The sequence below is a fragment of the Neolamprologus brichardi genome, chromosome 15, assembly GCF_056152115.1.
Source record: "Neolamprologus brichardi isolate AB-2024 chromosome 15, ASM5615211v1, whole genome shotgun sequence".
NCBI lineage: Eukaryota > Metazoa > Chordata > Actinopteri > Cichliformes > Cichlidae > Neolamprologus > Neolamprologus brichardi.
Window position 1 is genome coordinate 10,351,346 of NC_142118.1, and position 12,773 is coordinate 10,364,118.

The window sequence follows — 12,773 nt, forward strand, 5'->3', positions numbered from 1 at the left end:
TATATCAGTTTCTATTTCCCTGATGCCTGCAGGCTGTCACCAGCTAGTGAGATGGCAGAAAGAGCAGCAGTTCATAGCGACATATCACTCTTCCTTCAGGGAAACCGGACTCAGAGCGAGGAGGTTATTGAGAAGCAGTTCATGTTTGCATGAGTACGTGTGTGAGTTTGAAAGCACCTTTCATCCCATATCTGTCCTTTCGCATGTTGAGCTTTGTGGTAAGAGCATGTACTTCTCATCTCACACATCTTACATCAATGTATGTTTATACCCCGTAATGGAAGTTTGCATAAAGGCCAGCCAAGGTTTTCTTTGTCAGGCCCCTTCCTTTTGTTTTTGGTTGGCATCACAACCATTTTCTCTCCATGGGTTGTAAAAGACACTTTGGCTGGTTGGTGAAAAAGTTTAACTCGAGTTCAGTTCACCCAAATAACACAATGCATTTTCTCAATTAGGTTAAACTTTCTCGTGTTGAAGAGGAAGATTCACATGCTTGCTGTACAACATGTTTTTGTGGATCACTCTTATCCCACCAGCATAATCATACTTAACTAGAAAGTGTTAAACCTTTCTATTTGAATCCAGCTTTAGTTCAGAAAAATGCTAACTTTTTTTCAAGTCCAGTTAGTAGTTTGGATATGTTGGATATCCAGACATAAGAACGATTTTAGGTATTTAATATTTAGCATTTCTCAAGAATTGAATCAGAAGAATCAGAATCAAATAATTTGTTAATCCCAGAGGAAATTTTGTTCACATTTGCTACAAGACAGTAACTAACCAATTAAAGTACGAATTAAATGATATAATATTAATACAAAATATAACATAATGTCTCTAATAAATAAATATGAATATAAATAAAGTTGAAATTCAGGTGCCTCTCTTATCATATTAACTTGATAATGGGAATAGGTGTTGTAGTCCGTACTTACACTTGTGACGTCTCCTGTCATATTTTACTATATTCTCATTTATTATTTGTTTAGAGCAGTCGCCAGTTCCACACGAGGGGTTTCCAGTATGTGATTTTGCACCTTAATATAAATATAACAGAAATCCTCAAAGACACTCTTGAGCAATATCATCCTTTTAAAAAAAAGCAATGCATTCATCCTTAAAAATAAATAAAAACTAAAATCTTAAGTTTTTAGAAGCACAAATCAGTTTGAGACTTAAAATAAAAGCAAGGAAAGAAAATGCCGATTTGTAATTTGGTTGAACAGACCTTAATATTTCCTGCCCTGTTGTCGTTGCATGTCCAACTTGGAAAAAACAAAAACCCTCCGCATGTCTGTTGAGTTTGTTCCTTCTGACTAACCGACTGCTGTTTGCCTGTTTGTCCGCCTGCCTTGCTCTCGCCCTCCCGGCTACCAGGGGCAGTGTTTGACCGACAGGCGAGCATCCGGCGCTCCCTCATTAACACTGACACCGTGTCCCGCCGGCCCAAGAAGGTCAAACGCAGAAAGACTATATCAGGGCTGCCTGACAACATCAACCTGGAGCTAGGTATGGATCACTGTGGAGCTACATGTTGCCCTCTGCTGTCCACAGACCTGTACCAACACGCTAGACGAGCATCTCTTCTTCCTTTCTTTACTGCCAGCAACCTTGTTCTCTATAGGTTTATGCTTTTATCACACATAACTGTGTACAGTTAGAAACTTGGCGAGCCCAGGAGGGTCAGACTGACTCATGTGAGCTTACAGTGTTGGATAAAGGATGTGCAGCTGCTACAGCTGATGTCTACATTATCATTTGTCCTCATTCACTCTCCTCCACCTGAGGATCTGCAGCCAAGAACAAGTTATGAAATCATTTTTTTGTAGTTCTCTTGTTTTTCTTGTCTTTTTGTTATACTGCTTAAAAAACTTCTAACATAACAGCAGCTGTTTTTAGAGTTTGCCAGTTCTGTCATATGGTAGAAGGTAACGTCAGACTTTGCTTCTGATTGGTTGATCATTTGGATCAACTTTCTGTTGTCCTTTTGTCTATGATGTGTGTATATCTGTGCCTTAGTGTATGCTGGTAGCATAAGATTATTAATAAACTATCTATGAGACAACAAGCCCTGATCTCAGGTCGATAAGCCACCTTCACATGCGCTTTCTGAGGCTTATCATGCTATCCTACATTAGAAATGTAAAGATGCAGAGGTCCCCTCAGAGTTACTCAGCTGAGCCCAGTGTTAAGCGAGTACTAAGCTCACTAATCTGACACCGTGTTCTACTGACAGCACCGCATGGCTAATGTTTATTTACACGTCATTGAGCTTCGGGATGACAGCACCATTTAAGGGAAATGTCATTGCTCTGTGCGATAACATCGCCCAGGCTGATAGGAAAAGAGCTTTAAAGTCTGGTTAGTGCCCAGCTGACAACACCCTCTGAATGTCATGATTACTGGGCCGGGATAATTGTCCCAGTGCTCCATCCCTCCCCTCTCCTTGCACCAGAGCTGCCTGCAAAGTAGACCTGCAGCTTAATCTATTGCAGCAGCAACAGCCGAGCTGTCAGTCCAGCTTTTAGCAAAGGAGGAGGAGAGTGTATGTGTGGTTCAGAGCGAATGGAGAGAGAGAGAGAGAAGAAAGGACGCAAGAGTGTGTATGTTTTGGAAGACGAGCATCAACAGTAGAAGCCACCACAGATGGGAGACACAGTAGACATCCTCTCTCGTTTTACGACTCAATCTTCAAACTGTTTGTTTATTAGCTGGTATGTTCAGTGTGCATCTTTCTGTTATGTGCATTTTATGTTTGTCCGTGTGCATGACAGGGCTGGCTTGGCATGCACACGTGTCTTCTTGTATGTCTATGTTCCTATTTGTGTTTTTTTGGGGGGGTTTTCTCTGCCTAATGCTTAACCAGCTGCCTGTCCTGCCACCCAAGGAGACTATTCCATTTTTCTATCTGATGTAGCCAGCGTAGGAGAAGCGTAGTAGCAGAGCCTCTATTTCTTGTCTCTGTCTCTCCTCATATCCTTTTCTCCATAATGAAGAAGACCAGAAGTTATTAACGTAAATCAGGTTACGCCAAATCAAATTAATTAGCTTCCATGTGACCACAGTTTATCTGACATTCCAGCCAGAAGAGCAGAAAGGTTTGTGGCTGAAGAAGTTATAGCAAGGGGGGGTGAAGGTGGGGTAGCAGGAAGAGGAATCACATGTTGATATGTTTCTTTTTTCTTTTTCTTTTTTTTTTTTTGACAACAGCAAAAGGACACTGCGGCGATCTCCGGCCACATTCTATGTTCCTCCCTGGACAGTACTCCACACTTGGCCGTACTGGGAGTGTCAACTCAACTCTCCGACGTTCGGTGACCAGAGACTCGAGCTGTCAGACAGAAGAAGTAAAGATCGTGCCCCCGTCCATGAGAAGAATTCGCGCGCAGAGAGGACAGGGAATCGCTGCTCAAATGGCTGGCATATCCGCTTCCTCTTCAACAGGAAGTATATCCATCTCCAGCAGCGACAGCTCTGGAATACTGATGCTGCCGCAGCATTTTAATGGAGACCCGTCGCGTTTTCACAGTCTGCCCCGACAGGGCGCAAGAGTGTCCCTCAGTGCCGATCCCATCTATAGCAGCACGCCCATCAAGTCAGAGGAACATCTGCAGAGGCAAATTGGAAAGCTTCAGGTCGACGATACTGTGGTACACATGAGAAACGCCCCGAGGACAGGAACTTTGCCCAGGCCCAAGTCCCAGGAGCTGAAGGGGACACAGTCCAGTGAGTGGGGCGGGGGTCCGGCATGTGTGGTTTCCCCTCATGCTGCTTATTCCACCTCATTCATCCCCAATGCCACCATGTCCAGTTCTGCTGAGGTTATTACCCTTAACACCTCGAGCCAGCTCACCCAGTCCCCGGTCTCAGCTTATCCCGCAGCTCGAGCGCTCAGTCTGGCTTCCCCAACTAATGCTGACCCGCTGATCTCTAGTCCAGCAGCCTTCACCCACAGCTCCACCTGCCCTGCCTTGGCCACGTCTACTCCTACTCACACAGCACAGGATAGTGGCCTGAAAGTCAGAGCACCTGCCAGTGAGTCAGGTCACTCTGACAGTAGCGCCCACAGCCACAGCACCTTGGCCCCCACTCCACCATCCTGTCTGCCGGAGGAGAACTGGATCTACGACACACCAGAAAATGTGGTGGCTCCACACCGCACTCTGACCTCCAGTTGCTCCACTCCAATCAACCAGCTCTATGGCAGCCTGGATCAGTCCTCTAGGACCACTACTGATTCCAGCTCTCTTTACTCCCAGGACAATGATGGATACTACACCTCTATGCACCTGGACTCAGGCCTGCGCTCGCGCAGTCACGGTAGCGGGCACGGGGTGGCAGCTGGCCGGGCCACCAGACACAGCATGTACGAGTGCCGCGAGATGGCCAATCAGGAGGACTCTGGAAGCCTGTACAGTGACCGCTCGTTATCACGCAGCATCTCGCTACGCAAATCCAAGAAGCCTCCCCTGCCACCAGCTCGCACGGATTCTCTCAGACGCAAGCCAGCTGCAAAAATGCCCCCCGGAGGTGTTAGCGCCATCAACGGTGCTAACGGGGAAAGGGGTACAACACTTAATGAAACTCTAATTGCAAGCTTGCAGCAGAGCCTGCAGATGGGGTTGAGAGGAGGGAAGGGAAAGGGTGCGTCGCCATCATCAACCTCTCACAGCCCAAGCAGCGATTATGATGACCCTTGGGTCCTCAGGCCCCGCAGTCACAGCAGCATCAGTGCAGGCAGCTCCGCAGCATCACTAGCAGCTAACGCAAACTGCGGCGGCGTGTCTAGCGTGTACTCTCTATGCCATGTGACACCTGCCCACAGTGACACCAGCAGCCTGCGCTCTGACTATGCCGACTCTTGGGGCTACTACATGGACTACCCTCGTAACAACTCGGACCAGGGGGAGCAGACACCCCCAGCCCATGCAGCAGATAACATGTCAGCCGGCGTTCACCCAGTAGTCTTACAGAATGGAGGAGGGATTCACAAAAGTCAGATCCCTGGAGCTCCAGGTCAGGAGCGAGAGGTGTCGGCGAAGCCCAAAGCTTCCACCTCCTCCCCAGACCGGGTGCATAGACTCACCTCGCCATCTAGTGGCTACTCCAGCCAGTCCAACACTCCCACAGCTGGAACCCCAGTGCCCGCCTTCGCCAGGTCCATGTCTCCCTCGGGCGGCCGGCCAAAACCCAAAGTCCCAGAGAGGAAGTCCTCTCTCCTCTCATCAGTTTCCATGTCCTCCTCTTCTACCTCCCTTTCCTCCAACACTTCAGACTCACTTAAGAGCAACGGTCCTCCTCCTCCACCACCACCACCTCTCCTCTTCTCCTCCTCCTCAACTCCCAACACCCCTCTCAGCCCACCTCCACCCTTCCCTCCCCCTCTACCGCCAAGCTCTAGCACAGCTTCCCTGATTCCTCCACCAGCTCCCTCATTGCCAACCACTCCTCAGGGAGGTTCTCTAAGCCTGAACTCTACTTGCTCCACCTCCCCGGAATTCCCTCCACCTCCATCCCCCGAGATGCTGATTCACCCGAGTTCATCTCCCAATGGGAGCTTCAGTCCCCCTCCTCCACCACCACCCCCACCACCTCCTCCTCCTCTGCCGGCTACTGTTACAGCTTCCTCCTCCCCATCTTTTAAGAAGGCACTAAATGATGCTCCTAAAGCAGCTCCTTCTAACAGTCCCACAAACTCACCTAAGCCCCTCATCACACCATTTGCACTGCAGAGCGTTCAGCTTCGTTCAGTCAAGCGACCAGAGAAGGAGATCACAGATGACAACAAAGCTGAGAAAACAGGGATGGACCTCCTTCAGGGGCTAAAGCCTCTGAGCCTGGATAGCTGTTACTCTCAGGAGCATCCCACTGTCTTACCCCTGTTGAACAGCTCTCTGGAAGCGGATTCCCATTATTCCTCACCATCGCCTGTGTCAAAGCTCCTGGAAGAGTTGTCACTGGATGACAGCATCACAGAGGACTCACCGGACATTGCCATCGTAAATGGAAAAGCTGATGATGAGAGTTACACACTTGTGAATGGGAATGAAAAAGAGGAGGCACTAGCGTTGCCCAGTCCCCCACAGAGCCACGAAAGCTCTCCCATCAAGCAGAAGGCCCCACCCCCAGCAGTCTCCAAGAAGCCCAAATTTTCCCTTGTCCCACCAGTAAGCCCCCAAACAATAAATAAACTGTTTCCATCTCAGCAGGAAGAGACTAACATCCCCCAAACAGAAGACCAAGTAGATTCTCCGCGAAGACAAACAAAAGAAGAGGTGAAAGAGGAGGACGGTGAGCATCAGGAGGAGAGAGAAGACACTTTAGAGCATTTAGCAGAGAGCAAAGGAGCATTCACTGAAACCCGATACGAGTCTTGTATCACTACATCTGTTAGCAAGGAGACGAGTAATGCCTCTGGGCTTTATACCAACGGAGAGGCTGATGAAGAAGAGGAAGAGGACTGTGATGGGACGAGCAGCACCACAGGGTCCATCAGCTCCAAGGACGACGAGGCAGGTGAGTCTGACTCGTAGTTTACTCAATATGTTTCCACAAAACAAACGCAGAAATGCAGAAACGGAAGCAGAAAGCCTTAATGTACTTATTTGCCAAAATCCTAAGAGGTTAGAAGTGATCCAGCAGACTGAGGGTTGTGCAATGGGTTCCTTTGAGCTGCTGTAAAATTTATTTTGCCTCTAAGCAAGCGAGCTAAACTTGAAGGCAGAAGCTTTTAAAGGTTTGAAAAGTGTGAAAACGAAGCGGGAGCGACGGCTTATCACTGGGACAGCAGCTCTGCAGCCTCGTGCAATCATCCCGCTTACTCTTTATTCTACTCCTCCTTCTATATTTTGTATGCGGAGATCTCTTTTGGCTGCTGTCCCCCTTCTTTTTTTTGTCCCCCCCCGCATTGCTGCACACGTACACACACCTCAGCCTCCGCTGTCTACTCGACTCCTCTCCACCATCCATCCTTCTCTTCTGTCCAAATATTCATTTTTGCCCCTCTGCCTTTTCTCTTGCTCTCTCTCTCTTTTTTTGTGTTAATCGCTCAGCCCGTGTTTTTCCTACTCAGCTGTCCTTCTGTCCCACTCCCTCTCTGAGTTAAGGGAAGGGGGGGTAAGTATCCCAAAGGAGATGCTTTATGTGGTTGGAGGGACAGGGGGGAGGGGCTCGGTCGTATCGGAGGGGAGGGGAACGGATCTGGTAAGGGGATGAAGGGGAGGATGGGGAGAGCGTAAAGTGAGACTGCCTGCAGCGGCTCAGGCAGTCGAAGCTCAGACGTGAGCGCGGAGGTTAAGAGGAAGAGGAGGAGGAGGGGGAAAAAAAGCTAAACTAGAGGAAATGAAAGAAGAGGAAAATCTAGAGAGGGAAGAGAATGTAAGGAGACAGTTGGACATCTCCTCCGTACGACTTCAGATTTCATAGGCGGCCAGGTTAATGCGACAGGATGGATGTAGGAGCGTGTGCTCCCTAAAAGTCTGTTCTCTCCTGACTGTGTTGGATGTAAACTGTATATCCCCCCTGACCTCAGGTGACGTCTTTGAATCCAGTACGGCAGAGTCGTCTCCAGCCCCGTCAGCAAACGGGGCGTCCGAGAAGAGCATGGTAACCCCGACTCCCACGCGACCCCGAACCACAGAGGACCTCTTCGCCGCCATTCACAGGTACGATGATGCACTCGTCTAATGTCCTTGTCGCCCTGCTCATTTTTAGAACACCACAGCAACTTATTTTCTCCTCTCCCACCTCAGCTCTGGATACATAATTTATTTCCCCAATCTAGTCCTGCTTCCTATTATTCCTACTTTTTTGTCCTCTCCACCTGCCCTCTCTGTCATTCCTGCTTTTCCAACATCCTCATAAACCACAGTGTCACCCGTGATTTGTGTTTTTCAGTCATCCCCCACTCTCTGCCCTCCACCTCTCAGTCATAACTTTATCCAGCATTATCCCATACAGAAGAGTACACATCTGTCAGAAAGCCGATCTCTGGCCAGTGAAGGGCTGTGAAGCATGAAGGCAACGGTTAATTTGTATACTAAGTGTTTGTGAGTGTAATTAGATTAGAATTGCTCATTTTAAGCAAGAAAAAAGAAAGAAGGAAAAAAAAAGGCTGTTGCTTCATCCATAATTTACTACTCGACACCCCCTGGTCCTAATCTGGGTTAGAGGCCACTGGAGACATTTCTCATTCTCCGTTTCTCCGTCTATACGCCGCTCCGCTGTCTCTGACATATACTGCATACGTGCTCTTGTGACTGAAGGCGGCACAGACATAAATTTCTCATGCAGCCCGCCAGTTTGGGTTTCGCGGTCACGTGCAACAGCAGCAGCAGCATTGGGGAGTTCTCTTAAGCGTCCCAGGATTTCATTTTGCTGTATTTATGGTCCCCACGTCACGTGTGCATGTATCATTTATTGCGCTGCCTAATTAAGCGTGAATATTGTGTAAGCGTGTGTGCGTTTGCAGTCAAGGCAGCATTTGTTTACCACTCTCCTCCTCCTCCATCTATCGCACCCTCACAGCGTGGGAGATATAGAATAATTTTGCAGATTTGGGAAGTGATGACCGTTTCCCAGCGGTGCTGTTAAAACTAAAGAAGATCCCTCAAACAAAAGAATGAACTCGCACAAATTCGATCTGCAAAAAGTGCCCTAAACTGTAAATTCAATCGAGAACTGTTCAAGGGTGGAAGCACCGGGTATTAACTGTAACACCCCTGTTATACCACCTGCCCAGTTCTTTTTGTTTTTATTTTCTTTCACCTTCACGTTCCCCCGTCCTTTCTCTCTCGCTGTCTGTGAAATCAGAGAGTAATAAAAGCCTCGAGTTGAAATTCCTTCACAGCAGCGGCCGAAAACACAAGTTCGTTGTGAGAGAAATCCTCCAAATCGAATGTAATCCAGCCAGCAGAAAGAAATCGATCCAGTGCTGCCATGCTTATATTGCCTCCTTGTTTACCTCTATAACTGGGATTGGCACCTGTGCTCTCTGTTTGGATGTTTGCCACTGCAAGTTCACAACGGAGCCTTTGAATTCAGGTGTGTTTGAGTGCACACACGTGGGATTGTGCGTGAGAAAAGTCTTATGTAATGCTGATGGGCTAATGTGGAAAGGGAGCTCACAGCGGATGACGCTAGATGGAGGTTGAATTTAGGGCACAGACATATTTTGCAGCGTTAGATTCTCACACAAACCATTTCCATCCCTTCCGTCCTCTCTTGCACTTTTTTGACCTTCACACAGCGCTGTTCATCCCCACAGGTTATTTGCCCTTTAGGGAAGATTTCCCTCCAACGATCTAATCTGAGGATTAAAAAATTTTGTCTCCCTTATCACAGAATGTGTAGTTGTAATTCCGTTAATCATGTTTCTCCTCTCTTCTTCCACTGTGCAGAGAGGGAATGGGTGCAGTGTTTCTAGAGAGGTGCGTAGTGGCAAGTAGCCCCTTTCCTTTAATTAGCGAGCCTTGTTTTCACCACCGCCACGCTGATGCTGCCTTGGGATTAGCAGCAGTAATCCCTCGGTGCAACCCGCCACCCCCGGTATCACAGACACAGATTAATAAGGCTGTTTTCGCCTCAAGCCCTAACGCCTCCTAATTCTGCCAGTTGCAGCTTTTATTGCCATGCTTTGGTGCAGGAGTTATCAACACTCAAGGATGAGTGGTGCAGCAGACTACGCTGATACCGACCACAACAACCACCACCCGCCCCCTGCTGAGAGGAGGCCGCCTCGTCCTCATGTGATTAAAACTGCTCTGGGCGCTTTCCTCAGTTTGTTTTTTATTAATTTTATTGTGCCGCGTCTGAGCTTTCATGCAGCGTTGCAGCTTCTGGAGCTTCTGCTGTAAAACCTCACCGGATTTCTTTTAACCACAAATGTGTAACTCTTCTTCTTCTGCTCCTTAGCCCTGGTTTGTATCCGAGATACGCCGCCATGTTTGTTTGCTGGGGGCAGTGCTGACATATGGCAAATTTGGGACAAAGATTTGTGGAACGTGGGCAGCAGAGTTTTAAATGTAATCTTTTTTTTTTTAAGCTGCAGCACAAACATCAACAAGAGTGGGCTTACATGTGTGAAATCCCGTGGATGAATAGTTAAATCTGAGCTCCCTGACAACACTGCCCCAGTAACTTAGTCCTGTATTTTGCTCTGTCGAGTCAGCATAAAAAAATAATTTGATCAGCCGTGCTTCCGCTCGCTCACTCAGCAGAATTCCTCAAGACTATTTTAAAATCATCTTTTCTTCCACAGGTCAAAGCGCAAGGTCCTGGGTCGCAAGGAGTCCGAGGAAGACAAGACCCGGCCTGGGAGCCACTCGCAATCTCCACCCACCACCCCAACGAGCCTGTCTCCAGGGATGACATCGTCGTTGCCCCGTCAGTCGGGATCCATCCAGCGCAATCTCCGCAAGTCCTCCACCAGCAGCGACACCTTCAAGGCACTTCTCCTGAAAAAGGGAAGCCGCTCTGAGACCAGTTTCAGGATGTCTGCTGCCGAAATGCTTCGTTCCACTGACCCACGCTCCCAGCGAACACGTTCTGAATCTGCGCTGGACTCCCCCACTGCTTCTCCCTCCTCACCGATGGCCCTGCACAGCCCGGCCGGTTCCCCGGGCCGGGGTAAGAGGGCAGCTGACGAGCGGGGCCGTTATGATGTCTTTACCCTGTCCTCGCCGACTTCGTCGCCCTTTTCAATGGGCGGATTTAAGTACGGGCGCTCTCGGACGCCGCCCTCAGCTGCCAGCAGCAAGTACAACGCCCGCAGCCGAATCCTCAGCAGCCCGATGACAGTAATCTGCGAGCGGGACGGGGAACTGGCTGAGAGCGAGTACGGAGACACGGCAGAAAGTCTGTCTCAGCCAGCAGCTCAGGCTGTCCCTGTGCTCAAAGACTCCAATGGCACTTTATCTGAAGAAAGCAGAAGTTAAAAGAGCAGGAGCCGCCCCTTAGCTTTGGGGAGCTGAACTTATTCGTTGTAACCAGGCAGGGAGCTGGAAGAGGAGCCCAACACAAGGCCCTCTAGAGACACCTTCCTGAGCTCCACCCCCGCCCCTCTGAGGGAGTGGACATGTCTGGTCCTGATGCGGGACCTGGATGCAGCTCCATCACGGACCGGACAGCGCAGTCTGAAGCAGAGAAGTGGACCTGCTCCAGCTTTTTAAGACTGCCATGATTCTCATTCTTTCCTTCGTTTGGTGATTCACCTTTTTTTGTTCAAAGAATAGTGTTTCTTTTAGACCTGGTGTTCCTAGTTTTGTTTGCCATTTGTTTTTTTGTTTTCTTTCTACCTTCATCCCGCAGGAGTCCTTTTAGTTTCACCAAAGGACTAAAAGTTAAGATGGCAAACTTAAGTGAATTGAAGGAATGGAGAAGTCACTGACTGTTCGCTTAACTTTGCTGCTGTGGTGCTACGTAGCTAGGAGAGAGTGGAATGTAAAAGTGTGCGGGAGGCTCGCCTGTTTTCAGTTTCTGCTTTTCCTCTGCTGGCTGTGAGAAGTGTTTGAGAGCACCGTGGCTTGCAAGTGTCGGCTTCAAACAGCCAATCAATACGTGGAACAGGCGCGAGGACGTGGTACAGCAGATGGCTCCGCGGTACAACTTCACCTACGGTTACCAACGGGGGTTTTTGTTTTTCCCGCTCTTTGATCGGTGGTTTTAGTTTGCAGAGCTGGTGTGTTCAGGGGTCCATAGTAAGTGCGGAGGGCTCAGTGCTGCCACCTAGTGACGGGGAACAGTGTGGAAAAATAGTTGGGGGATACGAAGGTTCAACCAAAACATCAAAATTACTCTCTGAAAAGGCTCATAAAAGTTAGTTTGTAGAATTTGCACTGTGCACAGGTTTTTTTTTCTTGGTGAATTTAAAAAAAAATTGTTTTAATAAACCAATTACATCATGTCATGTCATGTCACGTGTTTGGAAGTTAAGTATGAAATGATAACATTAGAGTAAAAGGATATTTTATTATCTTTTAGTGATCGTGTGGGTTACCAAAGAGCTTGAAAAATGAAACGGAGTTGGACGTGACAGCAATCCGATAGTCTGACACCCCCGCGCATACGCTCCGAGAAGATCCACCAGACCCTGTGGGGGCAGATTTCTATATAATTTCTATAATGCTGTTGACCTTTCTGTTTATCCTTTTGCAGTTTTATATGGTTCTATATGTAAATAAATAGAGAATTGAGTTTTAAGTCACACTTGACCTATTTTCAAAGACTTTGTACATTTTTTTAGAACCCTCTGTTTGCTGAAAGGGAGTGGTTTCCTTTTTTGTAGATTATTTATTTTCACATAGGAGGGCGTCGGTATGGTTTAACTGGTCCGAGTCAGCTGACGGGTGGTTGAGGCACAGGATAGAGAGGTTAGGGGTTAAGCAGAGAAATCAAAGAGCCACATTTAGCTGGCTGACCCCAGCGAGCCGGTATTCTGTTAAAGACGCATCAAAAAGATAATAATATCAATTTTAACCAGCCTTTAATCTGAAGTCACCACACTGGTGCTCACGGCTGAATAAACGTGGTCTCTTTAGGTGACAGCCGTGAGACTTCATACCCTCCTAACAGCCATAACAGCCTGTGTGTTAATCACCTGTGACCAAAAAATGTGTCTCCCAGAGCCCGCCAGGCTGTGATTGAGCGCTCCCGAAAGCATCTGTGCTTGTGAAAAGACAGAGAGGACAGAAGAAGTAGTGGGAGTGGAGCTGAAGGCAGGCTGTTAACGCTCTCGTGTATGTCTGTGTAATAAAAACAAGGTGATATTTAAAGAA

At 48.1% G+C, this 12,773-nt stretch overlaps 1 protein-coding gene across 7 annotated transcripts in view; it reads left to right on the forward strand.

Annotated features, from left to right (window-relative positions):
* nhsl1b (NHS-like 1b) overlaps nucleotides 1–12,773 on the forward strand; it is a 100,547-nt gene extending 87,774 nt beyond the window's left edge. For 5 of the 7 annotated variants that reach the window (XM_006797072.3, XM_035910500.2, XM_035910497.2 and 2 more), the window contains exons 5-8: nucleotides 1,378–1,509; nucleotides 3,211–6,516; nucleotides 7,532–7,664; nucleotides 10,259–12,773. In XM_006797072.3, coding sequence (XP_006797135.2) covers nucleotides 1,378–1,509; nucleotides 3,211–6,516; nucleotides 7,532–7,664; nucleotides 10,259–10,934 — 4,247 coding nt within the window. In that variant the 3' untranslated portion in view covers nucleotides 10,935–12,773. The remainder of the gene's footprint in view (nucleotides 1–1,377; nucleotides 1,510–3,210; nucleotides 6,517–7,531; nucleotides 7,665–10,258) is intronic. The other 2 variants (XM_035910499.2, XM_035910501.2) reach the window with 1 other exon arrangement.